This window comes from Scardinius erythrophthalmus (assembly GCF_964197995.2).
Source record: "Scardinius erythrophthalmus genome assembly, chromosome: 11".
In the NCBI taxonomy this organism is placed as follows: Eukaryota; Metazoa; Chordata; class Actinopteri; order Cypriniformes; family Leuciscidae; genus Scardinius; species Scardinius erythrophthalmus.
In genome coordinates, this window is record NC_138231.1 from 43390211 (window position 1) to 43417325 (window position 27115).

General features: G+C 40.7%; 1 protein-coding gene across 7 annotated transcripts in view; it reads left to right on the forward strand.

Moving 5' to 3' along the window:
• lama2 (laminin, alpha 2) overlaps positions 1–27115 on the forward strand; it is a 221970-nt gene that overhangs the window by 174080 nt on the left and 20775 nt on the right. For all 7 annotated transcript variants that reach the window (XM_081378796.1, XM_081378798.1, XM_081378793.1 and 4 more), the window contains 18 exons: positions 953–1115; positions 3727–3937; positions 4016–4132; positions 4212–4369; positions 7405–7543; positions 9163–9265; positions 9363–9479; positions 11315–11497; positions 12189–12343; positions 14554–14697; positions 14920–15053; positions 15493–15652; positions 17677–17801; positions 17891–18053; positions 18902–19046; positions 19991–20129; positions 21999–22119; positions 24559–24759. In XM_081378796.1, coding sequence (XP_081234922.1) covers positions 953–1115; positions 3727–3937; positions 4016–4132; positions 4212–4369; positions 7405–7543; positions 9163–9265; positions 9363–9479; positions 11315–11497; positions 12189–12343; positions 14554–14697; positions 14920–15053; positions 15493–15652; positions 17677–17801; positions 17891–18053; positions 18902–19046; positions 19991–20129; positions 21999–22119; positions 24559–24759 — 2678 coding nt within the window. The remainder of the gene's footprint in view (positions 1–952; positions 1116–3726; positions 3938–4015; positions 4133–4211; positions 4370–7404; positions 7544–9162; positions 9266–9362; positions 9480–11314; positions 11498–12188; positions 12344–14553; positions 14698–14919; positions 15054–15492; positions 15653–17676; positions 17802–17890; positions 18054–18901; positions 19047–19990; positions 20130–21998; positions 22120–24558; positions 24760–27115) is intronic.

Here is a 27115-nt window from a genome sequence, read left to right on the forward strand (position 1 = left end):
GCGGTTGCTGATGTGATCGTTATAACGACAACCATCCGCTTCTTGTGTATCCTGCTTGTAGCAAATGAAAATATCATACATCTGAAGCAATAACTAAATACTGAGCGTATTGCGCTCTTTACTCGTGTGATATTGGTTATTGCGTATTATATTTTTATTGTTTTGCACTCGCGCGTTTTCTGTAACTCAGTTCTGACGCCCCATTGAACGCGCTGCTCATATGTACTTTATTTTTGGTTGATATAATTATTTAAGTGTGTATTTTTTCCTTTTCATTTAAATTTGTAGTTAAAATAAATGTATTTTAAAATGTAGAATTATAGCCTTGCGTTATTGTATAGTGAAAATAACCCCAAAGCACCACCTAGTGTCCAACCTACGCTAATACTGTTAGCACCCGAGTTCTGTAACTGCACTGAACTGAACATGCAGCACAACAGAGAGAGGAACCTCAAGGATGATCCAGGTAAATGTGTGCAAATGTATAGGGCCCCATTCCTATATTTTACCTGGGGTCTCCAAATCACTAAATCCGCCCCTGCTCTCGGGAGCACCTCACATCCTATTGATTTTCCCGGGGAAACCGGCCCGAGTCCTTCGCTTAAAAAATTAGTCTACAGGCTTTCATAGACAACCTTGGAAGTCAGGGAAGTTCTCGTATTTGTCTCGTAAGTGTTGCTACAAGCTGTTCACAAAAAGTGTTTAAAACATGAAAATTCTTGCATATAGCCACTTATTTTTTTAAATATTTTTTTTACATTTTACATATTATAGTTAACTATAATAACCCTGGTGTTATGTCCCGTGTGTGTGTGTGTGTCTGTGTGTGTGTGTGTGTGTGTGTGTGTGTGTGTGTGTGTGTGTGTGTGTGTGTGTGTGTGTGTGTGTGTGTGTGTGTGTGTGTGTGTGTGTGTGTGTGTGTGTGTGTGTGTGTGTGTGTGTGTTTGTCCAGCTTTACGGGACAAAGCACGTGAGCTGAACGCGACTCTGGGCGTGAGGGACGGAGCTCCTGAGAAGAGTGTGAACGAGATGAATGATGAAATTCAAGCCATGCTCGCAGAACTACGCAAACGACAGCTCTCCGGCAAGAAAAACATCGCTGATGAAGAACTGGGGTAAAACACACACACACACACACACACACACACACACACACACACACACACACACACAGACACACACACACACACACACACAGATGGGGTGGCAATAAGCTTCCCTGCCACCAACACCTTCCTTTGTTATATATATATATATATATATATATAAAAAATAATCGTGACAACACTCAGAATAGTTTTGGCATGTCACTGAATATGGCAATGTTAATGTATTTGGTCTTGCTGGACTTCGTTGCTGCTGCTGTTAAGCAAGTATGATCCAGGCAGGTGGAGCTGGGGAGGTGGAGGGGTTCAGAGGAACTCTGATAGCGCGCAGCAGGACTAGCTAACAGCAAACACTGAACCAGACTTGAGACTTAAGAAAATGTACCAGTCATGAAACATAGATTAATCATTATTAAAGTTACAACATTTATTCAGTCAAGAGCAGTGAGTGATTTTTTTTTCTTTGTCCTTTATTGTTGAACATTAATGACGCAGACGGCAGCAGGAATATTAGGCTGCTGTCACTTTAAGAGCTAATGCATGGATCCAGTATACTGTTACACGTCCTTTTTTATTTCTCAACAGTTTATGTTCAGTTAAGACATAACTGACTATGTTTACTAGGATACTCACTTATCTACATAGCACAGCTGATTGGTTGTTGTTGCATCAGCGGCCAATAAGCTGCGGCTCAACATTCAAACAAACACCGGTGTGTTGCTGTTAGCAGTGCGGCGCTCTCTCAGAAGCCCTCCCTCTTCCCCAGCTCCACCTGTGTAGATCTGCTACGGGGTTAAATCAGGTGTGTTACATGTCTCACAGGCTCACAGTAATGTCTGTGAATGTATCGGCAGTAGCAGATCTATTCCACCAAGACCAAATGCATTAACAATGCCATATCCATTACCATCCCAGTGAGCTCACTTTCACGTCTTCTTGTCAAGGCTTTCTTTTGTGACGATGTAGCGCTTGCCCATCAACTGTCTCGAGCGTTGTTCATGTTTGGTCACATTCATGCATTGTTGAAATTCATAAAAACGTTACCTGCCAATATACAGTACTGTGCAAAAGTCTTAGGCATATTAATACCCCCCCCCCCACACACACACACACACATTTTTTTTTTAAGTCAGTTATTTATATCTTTTGCTGTAGTGTGTCAATAGGAAATATCAGTTTACATTTCCAAGCATTGTTTTTGTTTGGGGGGGGGGGGTATTAATATGCCTAAGACTTTTGCACAGTACTGTATATGATGTCACAACTGTACGTTAATTTTTTGCAATAATGGAAAAATCATACAGTATCGAGGTTGTGAATATTAAGTTCTCACACCAAACAGCATTGTGATTTGTTGCAAGCGTTCTATTCATATGTAAAGATCATATGAATATTACTCAGTTCAAATACCACAACAAACCTCTTGCATAAAGAGCAAATCCAGCCGAACAGCCGCGGATGAGGACGCCGCTCGAGCTCACCGGTTGGAATTATTGTGTTGGTGGCATTATGTTTCTCAGTCGCATTTTGTGGTTCATTGGATCACAGCTCAAATGAAGAAAGTTTCTCTTTCTTATGTAAAATCTTAATGAACTAATTAAAAATTGCCTGCGGTTGGGCAGGGGAGGAATATTATTCCAGCCTAATCAAATTACTTCTTTAATGGATTCCTCTGTGTGTACGGCCATGAGAGAACAGAGAGAGACACCTAGAGGAGGACAGTGGGAATGAGTCCAGATTAAACCAGTTGAAGAGCTTCAGCTTGTGTTCTGGGTGGTTGTTGGACACTGGTTTAATGTCTCCAGTCTCCTCAGAGATCTCCTTTCACCTTGCACAAGACAAAATTTGTCCCAAAATGCAATATTCAGCTCTGATTGTGACATCTTCATTCAGGATTGTAGCAGATCAAAACATTGTCATCATTTATTCACCCACATGTCGTTCCAAAACTGAATTACTTGCTTTTTTTCTTCTTCTGTGGAACAAAGTGAAAATTATTTAATTGATCAAAAATACAGGGCAAAACAATAATATTGTGAAATAGTATTACAATTTAAAATAGCTGTGTTCTATGTTAATATATGAAGAGTTCAGATGCTAATGTGCCATCTGAAATTTTCTTCTAGAATGATCATTTTTATAAAGCTTGTATATTTAAGTTCAGTAATTTCACTTAAATGGTAATTTGCATTGCCATTTAAGTGAAATTACTGAACTTAAATATACGCGCTGGATAAAAATGACCATTCTAGAAGAAAATTTCAGATGGCACTGAAATTAAACTCTTCATATATTGTAGTGTAATTCATTCCTGTGATCAAACTGAATGTTCTGCATCATTACTCCAGACTTTTCTTGCTGAAAACAGATTAATATTTGTGTGGAAAAAGCATGATACACTTAAAACAGAAAGTTCAAGAAATCAGCATTTATTTGAAATAGAAAACATTTATAACATTATAAATGTCTTTACTGTCACTTATGATCAATTAAAAGTATTCATTTATTTCAAAAATCCCCATAACGTGTGAACAGCAGTGTAGCCGGTCATTCTGTCTGGAGTTTTAAAGGTTTCTTGAGTCATTACAGATAAGGAGGGAATGGTTCTCTATCTTTACAGGGCCGCTGAGGCTCTTCTGGCTCGAGTGAAGCGATTGTTTGGAGATCCACACCAGGCCACAGAGGACCTGAAGAAGGAGGTCGGTGATAAGATGGGCGATTACAGGCAGAAACTGGAGGAAGCTCAGGATCTGCTGAGGGACGCGCACAACAAAACCAAACAGGCAGAAGGTCTGGCTAATACCAACCAACTGAACCTCGACCGCCTGCAGGTGCACAGATACACAAACACACAAACTTATGAAACGCTCCGTGTCTAGAGACTAAAGCGGTTCGCTATGTTCGTGCAGGGAAAGAGCGAGGTGGCCGGGGCAAAGAAAAAGGAAATGGAGGGGATTTTGGCGGAAGGAGAGAAGATGCTGGACGAAGCCAACGCTCTGTCTGACAGCATCAACCAGGGCAAAGAGGTCAGTTTCATGCCAAACACACGACAGAAATGTTACACAAGCACGAGTGATGTGATGTCTGACCGGCTGGTGTGTGTAGGAGCTGGAGGAGATGGAGAAGGAGCTGGGGCCGCTGCACGATAAGCTGGATTTTAAGGTGGCGCGGTTGGGTCGCGGTCTGGACGACGTCCCGGATCTGCTGATGAGAGCGGAGGATCACGCCGGCCAGCTCAACGAGTCCGCTGCCATACTCGACAGGTGTGTGTGTGTGTGACGGGTGTGTGACGGGTGGGTTTAGGGGTAGGGTTAGTGTAGGGGGATAGAATATACAGTTTGTACAGTATAAAAACCATTATGCCTATGGAATGTCCTCACAAGTATAGCAAAACAAACGTGTGTGTGTGTGTGTGTGTGTGTGTGTGTGTGTGTGTGTGTGTGTGTGTGTGTGTGTGTGTGCTGCGGTTTTGCAGTGTCAGAAAAAAAAAAAAAATGGTTACGGCACAAATTTTGACGGACATATTAATAAAAACTTATTTTCTTGAGGTTTCTTACAATACAATACAATGCTTATTTTTAAAGCACAATTTAAAAAACAAATTGTGTTTGGTTGTTTTTAGATTGTGCTTTAAAAATAAACATTGTATTGTATTGTAAGAAACCTCAAGAAAATAAGTTTTTATTAATCTGAATTAATTGGTTTTAATTAAAAAATCTAATTGCGAAGTTGACCAAAGTGCTGCACCAAGTACAAAAGGAAACCAATTGTAAAAAACACAAAACAACCATAATTAGAAACAATAAAGAACAATAAAACACAAGCTGCAAAATAGGTGGAATGCAAGAAAGTAAAATCATAAAATAGCAATTCAAGTTATATTAAATGCCTAAGAAAATAAATGAGTCTTAAGAGTAGATTTAAAGATAGATCAAGTTGGGGCAGTTCTGAAATGAACCGGGAGATTATTCCATAGTTTAGGGCCGATAACAGAAAGGCACGATCACCTCTGCCATCTTCTTGCACAATACTGTCACAGGGTTGGATATTAACGGTTTTCTGGAAAAATGCCACCAAAATTAACAAAAATACCCCCAAATTCAAGATATGGGGGCAAAAAATGCCACTGCAAAATTAAACTGAATTTATTAAGAATTAAATGAATGATAAAAAAATATATATTTAAACAATAGAAAGCAATAAACTAATTCATTTCTCTTAGCTTGTTTTATCAAGCTGCTTTTGTCAACAAAATGTTTTTTAATGTATTTTATTAATCAACAATAATAATCATTACAATATCAAGGGCAATAATCAACAATAATGAATGTTGTAATAAAATTGCAGCCCTACCCTGTTATGAATTTCAGTTATTAATATATATATGTTATTTTTTTTACTCTTCATAATTGATATACTTTGTGACTATATTTTACGGTGGCCCAGTAGTGCACAACACAACGGAAAATGTACAACACAACGAAATAAAGCCGCAACACAACGGAAATGCTCCCGACCACTAGAGGGCTCTCGGAGCGCGGTAAAGTTAGTTTTCCATGCCACTGAGTCTAAAAAAATTAACAACACCACTATTAGTTTTAACATTATGTAACCATTGTATATCGACATAAAACTACAACCTTTGAAACATGATACAAGAAAAAAAATGTTTATTACATTACAGAAATTTCCTAAAAAAGTAATTGTTTACTGTAATGCACGTCGGTTATTTTGAATTAACAAATGTCGATATACAATGGTCAGCTTCATACTGTTAAAACTAATAGTGGTGGTGTTCAATTTTTTAGACGCTCCGAGAGCCCTCTAGTGGTCGGGAGCATTTTCGTTGTGTTGCGGCTTTATTTCGTTGTGTTGTGAACTTACGTTTGCTTTTTAAATTTCGTTGCAGACATCCCAACCTGCAAAAGTTAATTTCAGGGAGGTACCCCCCCCCCCCCCCCCCAAAAAAAAAATGGAAGGAGGACAAGGATATGACATTTCACCACAGAGTTGTTGTCCCTAAAATATATAAAAGCATAATACAAAATTTCTATAGGCTATAGGCCTATGCATTTATTTGTTCATAATGTTACAATTTGTAGATTACTTTTACTATTTATAAGCTGCTTATACTATTCATGTAAACTGCTTTTATTTATATTCCATTGCAGCTTAAAACAGGTCTAAGGAATAGGCTAATATGCACATGAATTTAATGAAACTTGTTGAACTCACCTCAACATGTCTTTTACAATCATTTACCCCGCCATGGGCAATGCTGAAGTCACTGTTACAAACTTTACAGCGTGCAAGACTCTCATTATGTTTTACTCTTATAAGACAGGGGTACACTTTCATGTAGTCTGCCGTAAAATGTATCTTATACTTTCGTTTTTTGCATGTTTTTTTGTGGCACTCTCCCGTTGCCATGGCGCTCCTGTTTCTAGATACACTGAACTGATTAATTCGGTTCGGGAGAAGCGATAAAACCCGCCCACACTGACAATTGATTGGTTGATTTACCGAAACAGGCCAATCAGATGCTCTCTATCTTACGTGCGCACACACGCACACACGCAAGGTCTCTCGCTCCCTCTCCCTCTCTGCTGTGCACGCGCGCTCTGGCTCGCTCGCTCTAGATTCCGGGAGATTTTAACTCATTTGCGGGTATCAGGGAGCCGCTATCAATATGCGGGAGACTCCCGGAACTTCCGGGAGACTTGGGATGTCTGTCGTTGTGTTGTGCACTACTGGGCCACCGTAATATTTACATTACACAACATAATGCAATTGTTGTGTAAATACACGAATGCCACCTTTACATTTCATAAGGTAATTATGAAAATTGCCCCTAGCAAGGTAAATAAATAAAAAATCCCCTGGAAATTAATTCCAGGCGGCAAATATTTCCTCTTAATGGAGAAGTTCAAAACACTTTTATCATAGTACATGATTTATGAACTAAAACATTTTGACATTTTCATCATATGTTAATCATATGTGTGTTTTCTGCTGTAGTAAAGTTGCTCAGTAGCTTTATCTTTATCTAAATTTAACTTTATCTTTAACTTTATCTAAAATGACATGTTTGCTTCAGCAGATGAGCTTTTATCTCATTTTTGCTTTTGTTGGTCAGGTTTAGTGTGGGTTTTTGTAGGTGCTACGTTATTTTCAAACTCAATAGAGCATTAACCTTTGATCACCACTCACGTTCACTATGAAAGTGTCACGAAACATGCAAGAAGCCTAGGTTGTTGTTGTTGTCACCGATCTTAACCTGTGCTTGTGTTTTCTGTAGTATTCTAGCTGAGGCAAAGAACCTGTCCTTCAACGCCACCGCTGCTTTCAAAGCGTACACCAACATCAAGAACTACATCGACGAGGCCGATAAGGTGGCCAAAATGGCGAAGAAGACCAGCGTTGAGGCTCAACAGCTGGTGAGGAAACACACACACTCATCATGAGTCTCTACAGCAGTGAATGATGGGAAATGCTCTGCGTGGGCAGAAGTAAATTAAAATGCTGTTTTTTTTTTTACTTCACTCATTTTGGAGAGTCTTTTTGCAGCTCTTTTCCATATTGCAACAGTTTATATCCCAACCAATAGCAAACAGGGGGAGTGTCTGGTGATGCTAGAGTAAAAAAAAAAAAAAACAGAAACAATCTCGTTAAACTGCTATAAATAATCCACATTATTGTCATGTCAGACACTGAATACACCAATCCTCATCCATCAAGGATACACGTTTGGTTGTATAAGCGACACTATGGGCCCTATTTTAACGATCTGAAACACAAGTATCAAGCGCGAAACGCAAGTAACTTTGTGGGCGGATCTCGGGCGCTGTTGCTATTATATCGGCGGGATAAATGACTCTTGTGCCCGACGCAAATCTAAAATGTGTTGGTCTGAAGTCGCTTCATTACTCATAGGTGTGATTTGGGTGTAACGTGAAATAAACCAATCAGAGCGACATCTCACATTCCCTTTAAGAGCAGGCGCGCTTGTTCCATGGCGGATTGCTATTATAACGGCGGATTTGCCAGGAGCGGTTCACAGCCGAGGAGACCGACGCTCTCGTCAGGGCCGTAAAACACAGAGAAGTGACATTGGGGACGGAGAAACACACCCAGATTAGCTTCGGTTAAACAGGCGTATAATAATTTGGGTAAATGTGTAAGCTAGATTTATGCCTATTTTTTCACATCTTCATGGACACAACAATGATTTCCCTCGTGTGGTAATATTTTTCCTTGTAATAATGTATGGTTTTCTAAAAATGAAAACTGCTGCATCTGTGTAGATGAGAGAAGCAAAGTGTATGTGCGTTGTGCACACGCTACATTATGGCCAAGCATGCGCCCTTAAAATAGCATCTGAATAACATGTGCAACGCGCCGCTGACTTTAGACTCGGTTTCCCCTGGTCTGTGGCGGAATTGTTTTCTGAAACTGCAAAATAGCACCAGGGAACGTTTGTGCCGGAACACGCCTCCTCTCTTCGCTGAACCGCCCCCGGGAGCGCAAGTTCATTACCTAATTTACCGACGTGCGTCTGTGGAGGGAAAAGTCCGCTGTGCGTGGGTGCAAAATAGGAATGAAACATGCGTCGGTGTACAAAGTCAATTGCGCTGGGTGCGAGATAGGGCTCCTTGTGTCTGTAGTGTCTAGAAATCACTAGGTTTGGATCAGAGTTTCACTGACTGCGTTAAAGCTGTTCAATTCATTTCAATTTGTCCTGCTTTAGAGATCAAAGCTTTCCCCCTGTTCTTCCATTATCATCCCTCTCTCCTGTCGTTCACCCTCCCTCACAGAAACATGAGGCCAAAAGGTCAAAACTGAACAACGGTGCTCCACACAAGACTGTCTATAACGACAATATGGGACAATATTAAAAATGAGCTTTCAGTGGCACTTTCCATTTCTCTGCATGACAAGCACACACTAATCATATCACATTCAGCTGAATGACTGGGTTTTGTGTTATGTTTCATGTTGGAAATAGAATAGAATATTAATTTTAAAACACAAATGTTCAAAAATGTTCTGTCTGTAGGCTTCAGGACCCAAAGGATCTCTGAAAGATCAAGCCAAGGCCTCTGTTCAGAAGAGCCACCGCCTGTGGAACGAGGCCAAAGAACTGCAGAATGACGTGAAAGGTGAAAATCACTAGGAGATTAATACTGTCCTGCAGATTCTCAATAATGTTCTAATTACTAATGTAATTTTGCCATGTCACTTTTTAATTTTTTTCAGAAAATGGAGACAATCTGGGGGCTCTTCAGTCCAGACTGAAAAAAGCCAACAATAAGAACAAAGACTTACAGAAAGGCCTGAACGACACAATGGAGAAACTCAACGCCATCCCTCATGGTGGGTGTGTGTGTTTGTGCGTCTGTTTGTGTGCGTGCGTGTTTGTGCGCGTGTGTGTGTGCGTGTGCGGGTGTGTGTGTGTGTGTGTGTGTGCGTGTGTTTGTGCATGCGTGTGTGTGTTTGTGCGTGTGGGTGTGGGTGTGTGTGTGTGGGTGGGTGTGTGTGTGGGTGTGTGTCAGGGTCATCCTCACCAGCTTGACTGCTGAAAACATTGAATCTAACACCTTAAACCTTCATAGGGTTTGATGTTTTCTGTTCCTATGGTTACAGAGAGGTGTGTGTTTGTGTGTATGTCACACATTGGATACAGGTGCTATCAGGACGAGGTTATCACTGAGAGCAGTGTGTGTGTGTGTGTGTGTGTGTGTGTGGTAAACCCTACGTAATGTGGAAAAAATGTCACCTTAAAGATGGCAAAATCTGAAATCCTTTTTGTGGGGACATTTTGGTCCCTATAAGGAAAACAGCTTATAAATCATAATAAGTCATGTTTTTTGAAAATGTAAAACTGCATAATGTTTTCTGTGATGGGTAGGTTCAGGGGTAGGGTTACTTTAAGGGGAGGGAATATACAGTTCCCTTTCGAGGGAACTTGCGCTGCGTCGATGACGCTTTGGGAACGCCCCTGCGTGATTGCGTCTGAAGCACACGTTTGTCAACTAGTCCAATGGCGAGAGTGAACGTCACGACCAGGAAAGGATAAGCACATCCGGTCTGACCGGCGTTAGCTTCTGTGCCTCAGCAAGCACTCTATGCCAAACTGTGTGTCTTATTTTTTGTTGTCTGTACCGATATTGTGCGGTCACTATATCACATAAAGCTTCTTCCTCCCGGGGAGAGAGCCGGTGCTCCAGCTGTCTAGCTCTGAGAAGGTAGATGTGGTGAGCATCGAGGCAGGACGATGGACGGTGGCTCAGACTAAGTAAAGGCAGGTTTGACCATGGAAGCTCTGGGGTTTTTAGGGAGCAAGGCTATGGTGTCACAGGAGTGATGATGCTTACAGTATGTCTAACTCTGGGTCGAGGCCCATCGAGTTCTTCAGTGTTTGCCTGACAAGATTGTGCTTGATGACTTTGGGTATTAAAGGGGTGGTATAATGCCCTTTTTACAAGATGTAAAATAAGTCTCTGATTGTCCCCAGAGTGTGTATGTGAAGTTTTAGCAGAAACGCACTATTTTTGTGTGTGCCCCTTTAAATGCAAATGAGCTGCTGCTCCCGGCCCCCTTTCAAGAAGAGGGCGGAGCTTCAAGAGCTCGTGTGTTAGCAGCTCCGATTACCTCATGCAGACACGTGCTGAAAATGTCAGAAACTGTTCAGCCTTTTATGTTCAATCCAGAGTCGGACAATGATGGAGAGACTCAAGAAGAAATGACTACATGTAGAAGCAACAGGACATTTCTGAATGGTTAATTGATGAATTTATGTAGCTTAGTTAACCATCTTCAAGTAATTGATTAGCATATTCTGACTTGATAATCGTGTGGGAACTGTTGTAAGATTCCTACAGAGCCAGATAAAATGCTGCTCTTTTATATGCATGGGTGCTCCATGTAATGTCATAGGACTCCCATCAGCCAATAGGATTGGCGTGATTACACACACTGTGCTTCAGACACCGGGTCCCTATAGCATCAGTGTGTGACGCAGCAAGACCTAAGAAGAGAACGAGACACTGCATCATATAGGTTTACAGATTTTCTTAGATCATGGAGTAAAATATGACCTGTGTGAGATTCCCCCTCATGTGAATGTTTCAGCTTTATGAAAATGATTTTTGAGATATGCTAATATTTTCTGTATTCATTTTACATACTTGTTTTGATGATGACTGTAGGTCTGGCAGAGAAGATCCAGGCCACTAAGGTGAAGGCGGCAGAGGCCAACGACACGGCCATAGACGTCCTCAACCGTCTGAAGGACATGAACCTGAACCTGATGGGCTTGAAGAGGAACTACAGCGAACTGGAGAACGACGTCAAGAAAGCCAACAACCTCATCAAAGACCCAGAGAAAAACAGTACGACATCCATCCCACTCCTGCAATATTCTTGCTTGATAGAGACAACAGCTGCATGGATCATGAAGATTTGATTTCTTAATTGAAATGTTTGTGTTACAAGATCACTTAAATGCTTATTTCGTATTTTTCCCCCCACATTTGATTTTGAACGTCAACAGCAATAAGTATGTATACACAATTTTCTTCTTTCATCTGTGCGAATGGTTTTTAGAGCTTTCTCCGCTCCCCGAGGCTTCAGCATGGTGCTTTCATCCAGAGCACTGCATGTACAGAGAGAGTGTTTTCCCGATCGCTCCATTTCTCCCTTCTTTGTTTCAGCCCAACAGGATTAAACGCCGCCTTTGAAAGCTTCACTAAGCTTGTTATCCTAATGAGCGCTTTAGCTAATTACAGATGAAAACTCTGTCGTTTTTTCCTCTCATCTTCTCTTTTGAAATAACAGCTCCATGTCTTTCGCTTCCTATGCTGCAAACGAGAGATACAATGTCAATTTTTTCTTCATCTGCCATTTTCTGTTTTCTTTCTGAATTCTTTCATGGTCTCTTGTGCTCTTGTTTTAGAGCCTTTCATTTCATTTTACTTGTGGCTTCGCTATCGAGCATGTTTCTAATGCCATCTTTATTTTATTCTGTCACGCTTTCATGTATTAGCGTTTGTGACGGCCGGCCCTCTGCGTCTGTGTCTGTAGTTCATGCGGCAGGTGCTAAAGTGAAGGATCTGGAGAATGAGGCTGATAGGCTGCTGGAGAAACTAAAGCCCATTCAGGAACTCCAGGACAACCTGAAGAAAAACATCTCGCAGATCAAAGAACTCATCAACCAGGCTCGCAAACAGGCCAACTCTGTGAGTACCGCCCATAACACTCGAGGAAACAGAGTCTCATGAAACATAATACCTCAGGGAAGTCCTGAAGATGGTACATTTCAAACACTCACTATGAATGCACACATACTCAATACATGTCGAATCATTTCAATGTTAAGTCGTTCTTGTTGATCCTTCCTTAAAGCAAGGCACTTCAAAATCATTGTTTTTTCATGCACTGGTCAGCTTTGAGATTTTGTGTCTTTAAATTTCAATTTCAGCTTAAGCATGAAAATAAATCGATGTAAGATTTCATTTGAAACCATTTTCACAAACGGTTATGAAAGAAACGACAACACGTTGATTTAAACGTGTCATTTTAAAGTAGGAAGACACTTTATTTTACAGTGTCCTTGTTACATGTACTTACTGTAGTAATAACAGTAAATTATGCATAATTACATGCAACTAACCCTAAACCAGGGGCGGAGCCAGATGATGTAAACATTCGGGGCTTAGCCCAAACCTAGGGTGGTCCGGGGGCATTCTCCCCCGGGGGAGATTTTTTTTTACCATTTACGTCAGCTAAATGCACTATTTTTCAGGCTGTTTGAGATAATAAAATGCCTAAAAATCTCTACACTATCTGGGAAAATAGGCATAATGGTATCTGGTGGCGTGTAAAACTTATAACAGCCCTTTTAGACTGGGGCCAAAATGCCATCATAACTCGCTGATAATAATTTTAAGTCTCATGTGTGCAATAAAAGTTCCAAAGTCCTGTGTCTTATTATTAAATATGTATACTTTTTGTTTTGAAGAATAGTAAGAGGTAGGCTCATGCTGTTAAGTGTACTTGGTACCTCTAGGGGGGTCCGGGGGCATGCTCCCCTGGAAGAAAATTTTGTAGATTTTAAAAATTAATTCATTAATCTGGTGCATTTTGAGTCACCCGAATCCACTGTTAAAAATAAATAATCCACTCGCAAACCGCCCATATTCTCTGATTTAGATATCTGATCATCACATTACAATTATTCAGATTCTCAGTGTTAAGCATGATAATATGGTAATAACACTGAAGTAGGCTTTAAAATGAACATTTATTTAAAATAAAAGTTCTTCTTTCGGCAAAATTATATTTCCTTAATAGCTTAAACAGAGGCTTTAGCCTACTCCCTTCAAACTTAAATTGTCAATGTTTCGTTACATCACTGTTTGAAAACACTCAGAATAATTGTTTGTACCTTTATAAAGGGCATTTTTCTCCTAATTTTATTAACTGTATGCTCCATCTTTCATTTTAAATTTTTAAATTTGATCAATATATTCAATTAAAATAATAAGACAGAGAAATAACAAACCGGGAGGGGTCCGGGAGATAGGGCTAAAAAACGGGAGAAACCCGGGAAAAACGGGAGAAACCCGGGAAAAACGGGAGTAACCCTGGAAAAACGGGAGTGTTGACAGTGTTCTTATCCCACTAATGTGCCGAGATTAGCCCCTGATGACAACGACGACGAAGAAGATTTATTTTCTTCTTCGTTAGTTTTTATTGGCAGTTGCCAAACAAACAATGCATTACCATCCGCCACCACGCGCTCCGGTCAGAAAGACAGAGGAAATAAAACAAAGTTATTTTAAAAAACCTAAAAGATTCGGGGCTTTTGACAAAACATTCGGGGCTTAAGCCCAATTAGCCACCCCCCCCCTCCGCCCCTGCCCTAAACTAAACCCTAACCCTAATTTTATAGTTAATATAAATATAGTTATAGCTAACCTTGATTTTTAAGGACATGTTGATATTTAAAACTTTGGTTACACTTTATTTTAAACACTTTTTAGAGTCTATGAGTCAGAAATCTCCACTTCAGCAGCTTTACGAACACCAAACGTTACAGTTTTATTCATATCTATATTCTGAAGGTTTGTTCATATATCATTCACCTGATTTATACAACATTTATTCCTAAATGCATTTCCGAATGTATTGAGAGTACTGACAGTATTTTCTAAATGTTTTAACATTACATTTCTGAAAACGTGCAATACAAAACAGTTGTCCTAATGTACTGCGATTACTCACCTGGGGAAGGTATGGCGACATCTATTAGTTAAAATAATTACCCTATTAACCTGCAGTGTCTTGCCTTAAATCTGCTACATAATTTGCTGCAAGGAAGGAAATGAGATCATTAATGTGCTGTCCGCACTCTCTGGCTTGACCTCTCACGACCTTTGAACCCTAGATTAAGGTGTCTGTGTCGTCCAGCGGAGACTGTATCCGCAGCTATCGGCCAGAGATCAAGAAGGGCCGCTATAACACCATTATCCTCCATGTGAAGACCGTTGCTGCTGATAACCTGCTCTTCTACCTCGGATCGGCCAAATATGTGAGTGTAAATCTGTTCCTCCATCTTTCTCTTCTCTGATCTCTTCAGATCGTCTGCTCAAGCACTCGGACCCAGTCTGAGGTTCACACTGTTGAGCTTTTCTTTCCAAAGCATCTAACAAACATCTGCTGCCCCTGGCTATGAAAAGGAAATAATTCGAGCTCATTGCATTCACACACACATAATGTTTGGTGCGTGCTGAATTTCCTCTGTCGTGTGTAGGTGGATTTCTTGGCGATTGAGATGAGGAAGGGTAAAGTGAACTTCCTGTGGGATGTTGGGTCAGGGGTCGGCCGTGTAGAATATCCCGATCTCGTCATCAACGATGGAAACTGGCATCGAATCGAAGCCTCACGGTAATTCAGGGTTCACATGAATACTACAGTATGTGTTTTGTTGAAAATCCACACAGCAGTGAATCATTTTATATGTTTATTCTCATCACTTGATTAAAGATATATATTTTTAAGTAATTAAGTAAAACTGAGTCATAATTTTGGTCTGAATAATATTACTATGTTTGATCCGAAGCTTCTGCTTAAATGCTTTTGTTTTTTTTTCCAGACATTAGTTCGGTAGACAAATGTCAACTTGTGCCTACATTAGAATTTCTTTACAAAACTAAAGTCCATCTAATGACAGTAGTAATGGTGCATATTTATTTTGGGGTAAACATTGATCAAACAGCTGCATTCTTCAATCCCTCCATTAATCATGAGTGAAAGGGAGAGCAACTGTTATGTGTTAGTATTGCTCATTACCGGTGGTGTAAGTGTAAGTTTTGGTGTTGTCCAGTATCGGGCTGAACGGCAGTATCTCGGTCCACGCGCTGGAGGGGCCCAAAACTGGCATCTTACCAACCCGTAGAAGTGCCAGATCCCCCGAGAGCTTCACTGTGCTGGATGTGGACCAGAACGCTTACCTGTTTGTCGGTGGCATGCTGGGCTCGGTGAAGGTGAGAGAGACCGCACTGCACCGCATCTTCTTCATTAGCATTTTGATCAGGTTTTACAGCAAAAAATGCATAAACGACATTGAACCAAGATCAATACTCTTAAAGTGTAAGTTTGGAGATTTTCAGACCGCTGTGTGGTGTACGTGTAAATGAACAGTGTTTCCTCTTTCTGTGTGTTACCTGGACCGAGTGATTCACGTTGATTGTCAGTAAAAGCCTCATGTTTGTATTCCCGCTTACGGACTGTCGGATCAGCAGAGGGTTATTAACAGAACAGTTCATGGAAGGTTAGGGTTAATATAAGTATATCATACTTCATCCACTCTTTGAACAGCATTATGGTAAAACTGGATCACTATGGCAACATCTTTCTCACCTGAACGCGACAGTTTTGCTTCAGGGGGAACTGGCAGATTTCTTTCAGTTTTCCCCTTCGTTTGGTCTAAAACACTGTGTTTGCGCTCATCCTGTATGAAATGTTGACTGCAAGCATGAAGGAGTATCATATTTCCCTTCTCTTTATTCTCTCTGTATTTAAGATTCTTTGCACCCTTTAGTCGTTGTCTACAGCGCTCTGGATCCTACTCTGGAAACCCAGAGAAACTCCCGCTAAACGTTTACTCTTTGAATGCTTGCACCCGGGAGCGATACGAGTCGACACCATTATGAGTGAAAGTTTGCTTAGAACTAGAAGTATTTCCTACTAAAGCAAGGCGGTATTTGACTCTGGAAAGCGTATCCAGAGCAGACTGGTGGCAGTGGCCTTGGACCACAACAAGCCCAGTGCATTATGGGTGCTGAAGTTTTCCTACCTATTTGGCAAAAGTGAAGACAACAGTCTTTTTCTCAGTTTTCAATAGTCCGGCCAATAGTGATTACCATATAATGACCCGACCCATTAGACACCGGACGTCAATATGACGTTAGATTGGCGTTGGACAGACGTTGCATTTTGGTTGATGTCATAACCCAACGTCAGTCTGACGTCAATATCCAATGTCTGTCCAACATTGGATACTGACGTCAGTCTGACGTTGGGTTATGACGTTAACCCGATTATCTTTTTCAACTAAAATGCAACATCTGTCTAACATTGTAAACGTCAGTCTGATGTTGGGTTATGACGTCAACCTGATGTAGGGTAAACCTCCCACGCTGGACGTTGCATTTTGGTTGAAAATGGAAATCAGTTTGACGTCAGACCCCAATGTTAAGCTAGACATCAAACTCACATGTTGGGCCAGATATCAGTCAAAACACAACATCAGCTGTCAAATTCCAACTTTAAAGAAATATATGGTTATTGTTGTTGGCATGACATCGAACTTTTAACAGAGCCAGGTTTTCGTTGTAAAATAAGAATCAACATACAAAGAGACTTCATCTAACAACAAGATCGAACAGAGGTCAAGATCCAATGCGAGACAACCCAAAAGTGTTTATCTTAAGACAACAGCCTTTTTCTCAGTTTTCAATAGTCAGGCCAATAGAGATTACCATATAATGACCCAAGGACCATTTTCACTGAGAATATTTCAGCAGTCATGTGGTGTGGTGCCAGATTTGCAACTAAATTTGACCTAATCATCACACAGGTTTGCAAAAAGGTCCAAAGTTGTTCATGATTCAGTTTGAAATAGTAACGGGATCCTTTGTAAGACAGAAAACAAAAAGAGCACCAGATTAGCTGGATATTTACATACAATTGCTTATAGGAAACAGGACTTCTATTATTTGTCAGTGATGAGGCAGATATTAATTGAGCGTCCAGCTTGTGAACGACTGTACAGCCGGTAAATATAATTTAAATCCATATATCCAAAACAGAATCAAAAAAGGGTATCAAAACAGGGGGACACCAGTACTGATGAAAGGCTAGAAACGTTCCAACTCTGAGCTGTTTTATCATGTGAAATACATACTGATTCGTGTGTGTGTGTGTGTGTGTGTGTGTGTGTGTGTGTGTGTGTGTGTGTGTGTGTGTGTGTGTGTGTGTGTGTGTGTGTGTGTGTGTGTGTGTGTAGAAGGCAGACGCTGTGAAAACCACCACGTTCTCAGGCTGTATGGGAGAGACGTCTCTGGATGGAAAAGCCATCGGCCTGTGGAACTACAGAGAGAGAGACGGGGATTGTGCTGGTTGTGTAGTCAGGTGAGCGCACACACACACACACACACACACACACACCTGTGGTCTCACTGTGTGAGGAGCTCAGTGTAATGATGTGTGTGTGTGTGTAGTCCTCAGCCGGCGGACTCTGAAGGCACGGTTCAGTTTGACGGAGAGGGTTACGCCGCCGTCAGCCGCCCCACCCGCTGGAACCCCAACGTTTCCACTGTCATGCTCAAGTTCCGCACCTTCTCCACAGACGCCGTCATGATGTACTTCGCCACCAAGGACATGGTAACAAACACACACTTACACCACATGCATTCAAACACACTGCAGCTAAATCCAGTCGTCAGTTCACCGGTTCTATACACACAAAGTTCAGTTATTACAGTGGCAACCGCAATCTACAGCCGAACTAACTCCCAAAAAATGCATTTACCTAAATTCTGTGTGAGCGGTACAGAACTTGTGGTTAATGTTGTATTAGACATAAATCAGAGATGTGTCTCTCATCTGGATGTGCGATGACAGAAAATAAATCCAAATGCTGAAAACAAGTCCAAAATATCGTGACCACTTTGATAACTTTTAAAACGCAATCACTTTATGAGCTGAACCCAAAAAACAAGCCCTAAAGCACTTCTAATAAGTGGCATCACTGCAAGAGCTCACTCTGCCTTACCAACATGAACAAAACACTGGTTATAGTTTTATTAAAACTGAATGTTGCTATGGTTACCGTGGTGTCAATCATCTCAATTTTCGGATGTGTTCCGTTCACACACAGAACGATAATTAGGGGATTCACTCCTGTATTTAAATGCAGTTGTCACTCCTGAAACTTTACCGTGTGCATGTGGCCAATAAAATGAGCCATTTTACATAATTTGACATTCCTTCTACTGGATATATCTGTGTATAACCTCTCTCTCTCTCTCTCTCTCTCTCTTTCACTCTCTCTCGTTCTCTCTCTCTCTCTCTCTCTCTCTCTCGTTCTCGTTCTCTCTCTCTCTCTCTCTCTCTCTCTCTCTCTCTCTCTCTCTCTCTCTCTCTCTCTCTCTCTCTCTCTCTCTCTCTCTCTCTCTCTCTCTCTCTCTCTCTCTCTCTCTCTCTCTCTCTCTCTCTCTCTCTCTGAGCAGAAAGACTTCATGAGTGCAGAACTGAGTGACGGGAAGGTGAAAGTGAGTTGTGATCTGGGCTCAGGCACTGGCTCCATCATCAGTAACAAACGCTATAATGACGGAAAATGGAAGTCCTTCACTGTGTCCCGCATGAAGAAAGAAGGTACAGAAATCCCAAAAGAAGAGCTCATGACAGCCATGTGCCAGCGAATCTGTAGACGAGTCTGTAAAGGGTTTGAAAATGAACATGTATTACTCACCCTCATGTCGTTCCAAACCTCTATTTGTTTTTGTCCTCTGTGAAACACAAAAGGATATGTTCACGCCGGTCTTTTGCGGACTGTGATTTAACAGAAGTCTATAGGACATGTGCATTGTGAGTCCTCTGAGTCCAGATCTTAAATTGATTAAAAGTCTTTGGGACGTGCTGGAGGAGACTTTACAGAGGGATGGACTCTTGCATTGACAATACAAGATCTTGACCAACAATGTATGCAGCTCTTGATGGAAATAAATGTTGTGATGTTACTTCCATCAAGAGCTGCATCAATTTTTGGTAATTTTAATTGAATTTAATTGAGTAATAATCATAAATTAGGTGTCATTGGGAAGCTTAAACACTCTAAATTCATCCCGTGAAAATCATTTTGAAATTGAACATTGCGTTACCATGGAACCGTTTCTTTAAAACCTTTTAGCGGCTCAATTTTTGTGATATCAACTTTAAATTTGGATGCAATTTTTTTTTTATGCAATTTTAGACTATAAATTATTTTGTAAAATATATATTTTGTATAAAATAAAAAAAGTTTAGTTCAGTATTACCATAGTTCTGTATTCCAAGTCATCCATATACTAAATGAAAACTATATTTAATAGTGTTAGGTAAACTGGTGCACAATTACACCACCACTTTCATCCACTACATGTGTTTTGTTGAACTGATGAAGTCGTCATTGGCTTTACTTCCTGAACAAATGTCTGATTTGCTCACATTCCCGTGAATCGCGCCACAGATCCAGTGCAGCCGAACTGTTTTAACTCGTCTGAAAATCAATGTGCGAATGACTTGCAAGACGGACTATTTCCTCTTTTGCATTTCCTTAGCAACCATCGCCATAGTGAACATCGACACTAACGAGGACGAGCAGATGCGGATGACGTCTCCAGGTGGCGCTACGGGACTCAACCTGAGGGAAGACGAGAGGATGTATTTTGGAGGTTTACCCAAGGCTGGAAGATACAGGTATGGAAACGTGCGTTCCCAGACAGAGACTTCGGCTGTTATTGGATGAATCGCTCCTGCATTTAAAGGATTACTTCACCTCAAAATGAAAACTTCCTGATAATTTACTCACCCCAATGCCATCCAAGATGGTCATGTCTTTCTTTCTTCAGTGGAAAAGAAATTAGGTTTTTTGAGGAAAACATTTCAGGATTTTTCTCCACACAATGGACTTCAATGGCAACCAGAATGTTGAAGTTCAAATCAATGCCGTTTCAAAGTCTCTGCATGATCCCAGCTGAGGAATAGAGTCTTATCTAGCGAAACGATCTGTCATTTAATAAAAAATATAAAAATGTATATACTTTTTAACCACAATTGTTTGTCTTGTGCTGGTCTGCGATGCACCACGTATTACGTCCTCACGTTGGAAAGGTCACGAAAAAAAAAGAAGAAAATATTAATAATAAATTAAAACAAAGATGTCTGACGATTTTGAAGTTGGAAGAGAAAATGAGATGGAGTTTTTTGGAGTTCTGGCTGCCATTGAAGTCCATTGTGTGGAGAAAAATCCTGAAATGTTTTCCTCAAAAAAACTTAAAGGTTGTCTAAGCGATCCCGGGAGACGTTTCTTCTTGTTGACATTCGAATTATTGTCAAACAAAACGGAGGCTGGCTAGACCCTCCCTCCTCCTCATCCCGTCTCCTCCCTCCTCCCCTCCCTTCCGGCATAAAGGAAAGTCAAAATAGTCACTACAAAGTTAAGTTTTACTGATACTTCATTCAATGTGTAATGTCGCCAAGTTAGATAAATGCTTTTATATATTGCAGAACAGAATGCAGAAAAAGAGAAAAATTATCTTAAAATCGTTTTGCCTCCTGAGGTTATAAATAGCTCCCATACAAGGACGCAATGATAGCAAGATAACGTTTAGCTTCGCGTTTCCCAGTGAGCATAAACAACGGCGGCGTTGTAAACCAATTTAGTCAAAGTTGTCAATAGCCTATAAATGAACATTCAAATTCACGACAAACCGTGGGTGAAAACAACCCTTAACTTACACAAATTGTCGCGCTACTGTGAATTTGCTTGATCATTTACAATAGAGATTGATCGCTGCTAGAAACATACATGTTGTATTCACCAAAGTTAACGCTGACTGAATAAATCTAGCTAATTACATCCTTGTGTTGGTTTGGCGAACATGAACGTCAGTTTAGAAAGAAAAGTGGATTTACCTGTTCTGCAAAAACAGAGCAACTGAATGTCGGATAGTAGCTGCTAGCTAATCCCTTCTGCCGGCGGAGGTCTCGCCACATTTCAAAGGTTTTTCCGATGTAAATTCGGGACTTCGCGCGTTCCTTATCCTTGTCCCTCTTGCAAGTTGTTCTGTTCATCGGAACGTCGTCTATTTGGTCGTGTGTCGGCCATAAATCAAACTTCCCTCTTCATCTCTCTCCTCCACACACCCACCTCATGTGCACGCGCACTAACCCCGCAAACGCCCAAACCCCACCCTTCAACACTTCTTGTCGGTTATTGGCTGGAGCTCTGTTTGTTATGTTTCGGGGTGCGGGTGAGCACAGTTTGTTTTTGTTGCCGTTTGTGGAGCCTGTGGTGTCTACAGAGACCGCGTTTTTTTACAGTGTGTTCAGGGGACAGGCAGCTAGCGGATAGTGAGGAGATGTTTGCTGTATGTGACAAAAAATGTTTTGGCCTGACATCGCTTAGACAACCTTTAATTTATTTTCCACTGAAGAAAGAAAGACATGAACATCTTGGATGGCATTGGGGTGAGTAAATTATCAGGAAATTTTCATTTTGAGGTGAACTAATCCTTTAATATTGTTTTATGAAGCCACAGTGTTTTGTCGGGCATGTCTCCTCAGGCCAGAGGTGGGTTTGAAGAGCTTCTCAGGCTGCATGAAAGACATCGAGGTTTCACGAACGCCGTACAATCTGCTGAGCAGCCCAGACTACACAGGACTGACCAAGGGCTGCTCCATTGAGGTACAGTAAGACAATAGAAGACACGATGTCTCCTTTCTTTCCCTCCAGTCTGTTAACAGTGGCTCAAATTAAACACTTCTCCACGAGCTCTTTTATCCTGGGACAATAATGGAGAAAGAGCTGTTCTGTGTGTCGTCCTGAAACCAGAAGAGAATTAGCATTTCTGAGCTGTCAATTCTCTCTGGAATTTTCTGTGGGTTTTAGAAAGACAGTGCTCAATTCATGAGTTTATTTTCTCGTCGTTCCAATTGGGTCCAATGTTTTTGGCTGAGTAAAGAAATAAAGTCTCGCAATAAAATGGCACGAGGGTGAATACGTGATGACCTGTAGTTTACAGATTTAAAATTCACATTTGAGCTGTGTAAATAATTCCCAAACGTGAAGGTCTAATGAAAACGTGATTGGTTGTAGTGACAACGTGCTACGATTGGTCATCACCATTATCAGATTGGCTTGAGATGATGGTGGCTGGAGTCCAACCTATTTGTGGATTTCCTCACGTCGTGATGCTAGAAATGTTTCAAATCCACAAATGTACAGGAAGCAAAAAAAAAAAAAAAAAAACATATTTGTGAATGTTTTTAATTCCCAAATCTCATTTTATTTAATGTGAATTGAATTCATTTTTGTGAAACTCGATATAAATGTGGATCTCATTCTATTTATTTGTAAATGTGTATAATTTTTGTGTATCTCTTTACATTTATTTGTTGATGATAATATATTTATTTGGAACAAAGGAACAATTCTAATCCCAAAATTCAGCAGACAGTTTGCTTTGTGCATTCAGTTAAACGGCATTAAAGGGATAGTTCACCCAAAAATATAAATTCTGTCACTGTTTACTCACCCTCAAGTTGCTCCAAACCTGTATGAATTTCTTTCTTCTGCTGAACACAAAAGAAGATATTTTGAAGAATATGGGTAATCAAACAGTTGATGAAAAATCCTATGGAAAAATCCTATGGAAGTCAATGGGGTACATCAACTGTTTGGTCTGTTCAGCAGAATAAAGAAACTCATACAGGTTTTGAACAACTTGAGGGTGAGTAAATGAGGACAGGATTTTCATTTTTAGGTGAACTGTCGCTTTATTAAATTTCATTTATCATTCAGCAGAACATTGCACATGCAGTTTAGACACTTGCATTGCGTTTGCTCCGTCAATGACAGATAAACCATGTGCTCTTAAGTGGGCTTTTATGTGAACTGCTCAGCTAATGTCAATGGTATGATCCGTTTCAGGGCCGGCCAAAATTACACTTTAAAATCAGTTGTAAAAACCAGTTGTGAAATGTATCTTCATGCTTACAAGTAAAGCTTCATATTCATATCTATTATCTATTTTCACTCCTTTTCTTTTGGTCTGAAAGACAATTTTAAAATCTCTGAATTGTATTCAGATTTTGCATAATCCAAATATTACAATATTATCTGATATATTCAGTTTCCTCAAGGTTGCATTTGCAATAAAAGAAAAATAATCTAAATTCCTAGACCCCTTAAATGTCATCTGCTCACCCAAATAAACAATGCAAAGCATTCTTGTAGAAAATAACAGTGAAGTTTCCAATGCAATGATTGTCAAATAAAGTGTTTTATTTCATCAGTAGTAACCACTAAATGAGTTGCAGCTTTATCAGTGTTTTGAGCGGTATGACCGATTATTGACCGAAGCAAACAATTCACGATTCGACAATCCCCGTTTCAAGATCGACGAATATGTGTTGGTAGGATTTGTAATTCATGCATCTATAAAACGAGTGAATCATTACACTACGACCTAGACAGGGAATAAACACAGGAACCAGGAATGCAGAGAACATAGAGCGAAGCTAGAATCAAAATAAGAGCTGAGCCAGAACATAAACCACACTGTTAATGGACAAATGAAACTAGTGTTCAGCAGTGCATCAACATTCATTGCTGTGTGTTAAATTCTGGCATTCATTGCCATTTGATCTGAACAAATGTTATTTCCACATTGGACAATTATTGGAATATTTTACATGTTACAGATTATACACTATGGTAACTCTTTATTTTAAGGTGACATAGTAAAACATGTTACATGTGTTTTACTACAGTAATAACAGTAAACAATGCATAATTTCAAGTTACCCTAAACCAACCCCTAGCCTTAACCCTATATTAAGTATATGTAGTCACTTACTCAGTACTTGTTACACTACTACAGTAATTACAATGTAACAATGTCACCTTTTTTTCTCTCTCTCTCTTAATGCAATGCCATTTTTCCCAGACCCGGTGCAATTTAGAGTCGGGCGCAACTTAGTTGGGTTGAGAGCGGTACATACAGCCATTTGAAAAGTGGTAAAAATGACGATGGTCATGCGCTGAATCTGTGAGTTACGGTATGACACCGCAGGAGGCTTCTGGGTAAAGCCACTAACTCAACCCTGGCTTTGTCTCTGTCAGAACCTCCACACCGTGAGCTTCCCCAGGCCCGGCTACATGGAGCTGAAGCCCGTGTCGTTCGACGTGGGCTCCGAGATCACACTCTCCTTCAGCACCAAGAGTGAGAACGGCATCATCCTGTTCGGCAGAGGAGGAGTGACGTCCATGACACAGCTGACGCCCGTACACATCCCACGCCGCTCGCGCAGACAGACCGGAGAGGTGCGCACACACCCAAACACTGAAACATGCATTATTGAAGTGTGTTTAATGCTGATAACACAGTACATTGACATTTCAACTGCACAACAGTGCCACCGCCTCAGTACTCGCGTTTAATAAGCAACAAAGGAACATTTCTCTATAAATTTAATCTGGATTCTGGGGCGAGGCTTCTTAATAGTTTCATACAACCAGACTTATTGTTTTTACTTTCCACTTAGAGGCGGGTTTATTAAAAATCACAGCAATTGGTCAGCAGGGACAAACAATTAAATGAAGTCTGCTAACGGCTGCGGAGAACATACAGTACTGTGCAAAAGTCTTAGGCATGTTAATATACCCAAAAAAATGGTTTTAAGTCAGTTATGTATATCTTTTGCTGTAGTGTGTCAGTGGGAAATATCAGTTTACATTTCCAAATATTCTTTTTGCCATTAATTGTAATAATCCAGTGAGATTTGTGTATGCACAAGGAGTCTGACAACAGCCGGTATGATCTGATCTCACCATCATCGAGTCCGTCTGTGATTACATGAAGAAACAGAAGAAACTGAGACAGACTAAATCCAGAAGAACTGCGGGAACGTCTCCGAGACGCTTGAAGAAACCTTCCTGAAAAACTATGCGCAAGTGTACCTGGACAAAAGCCGTTTTAAACGCAAAGGGTCGTTACACCATATATTGATTTGAATTAGTTAATAGAAGTTAAATCATAAATAAATTCAATTTGTGATTTTATTTTTGAAAGCATTCTCACTTTACAGCATTTTAACACAAGTGCCAGTGCTTTTCACAGTCCTGTAGCTTTGCAGGAAGGTTTCTTCAAGCGTCTCGGAGACGTCCCCGCAGTTCTTCTGGATTTAGTCTGTCTCAGTTTCTTAACAGGGATTAACATGCCTAAGACTTTTGCACAGTACTGTATAAGAAACGAGTGGAAATGTGTGTGGATTTCTGTCCTGAAGTACTGATAATTTCACAAACATTACTCGGTCAACAGTGGAGTAGTTGGAGAATTACCCTGGAGAAGGTGTTTTCAGTCTTACCAGATTTGCATCATTTCTTTGGGTAATTGTTCTTCAGGTAATCACGCTAATAAACTCTATCAAGCAGCCGCAGTTCGTTCCATCTGAATTTTCCACTGAATTCATTACATTGTGAAAAAGACAAATTCCATCAACTTTAATCACATCAACTGCAATTAATTCTTAATGACACATAAAAAAAGCTCAAAGTTTCTGTAAGTAATTTCACATTTATTTCTATAGTGCTTTATCAACTATGAAACTAAGTCAATATCAGCTGTAAAGCAATTATGACAACAGTGTCATTATCAGTCAGTCGAATGCTGATTCAGTTTAATAACAAAGTTGCAAAGGTAGAGTCATTAAAAAAGTCTCATCTGATAGCATCAGGGCAGTTAAATGGATAATATTACTAAATATGAATGTGCTTTCACATGTGACTGCGTCTGAGTGTTCACTGCATTAGCAGCGTAGCTTTACAAAATCCGACTTTCTTCCAGGCGATTGCAAACGCAGACACACAGTCGGCTGTGAGACGGTTCAGTGTGTTATTCCTCCTGCCTTCCTGTCTGAGCGCTTAGGAAGGTGATTATGGGTAATGGTGGAAGTCCAGGGAGCCGTGGCCTTCACTACGAGATCATAATGAATCCACGGGGTTACAGGGGTCTCACAGCCCATAAAAGAGATTTATTATCCGGGCAGGTTTGTAATTGCCTCTGCCCTTCAGCAAACAAAAGTTGATCTTTTTCTGTTACCAGGTGGACTAAAGGCCAGGGGCACGGCGATCATTTTAATTATAATATGACTTTCTACATCTTTGTCTGTAACGTCTTCATCATCCCTCTCTCTCTCTCTCTCTCTCTCTTCAGCTCAGGGGCAGCACATCAATTATGCGGTGTATCTGTAGTAAGCAGTCGGCGCTCTCACCTCCCCGTGATACTCCGTTCGTAAAAATAGATTTACAAGCCGCCATTTTGATGGATCGCGTCCAATTTGCGATAGCCCTCCCGGGAGAGGGTGCCGGACCGCCACCTTTTGAAAATCATTATCGCTCGTAAATTAAGTGGGTGTCATTTTGCAGGAGTGCGGCTTCGGAGAGGCCAAGGGTTTTCTCCACCGCTCCTCATTCATTCCTCCAATTTACGGCGAGTCCAGGGTCACCTGCGCTGCGTGCGGACGCCTGAGCGGCTCCGAGGGTTTGGAGAGAGGAGTCTGCTCTCGCATCGCTCTCCTCAATTCCAGTGCGGCGTGGAGAGGGCGAGAGTGTGCTCTCACAGCCGTCTGTCTGATTACCGGCTCTGAATACATTACTGACAGGCTTTCTGGATGTGAAG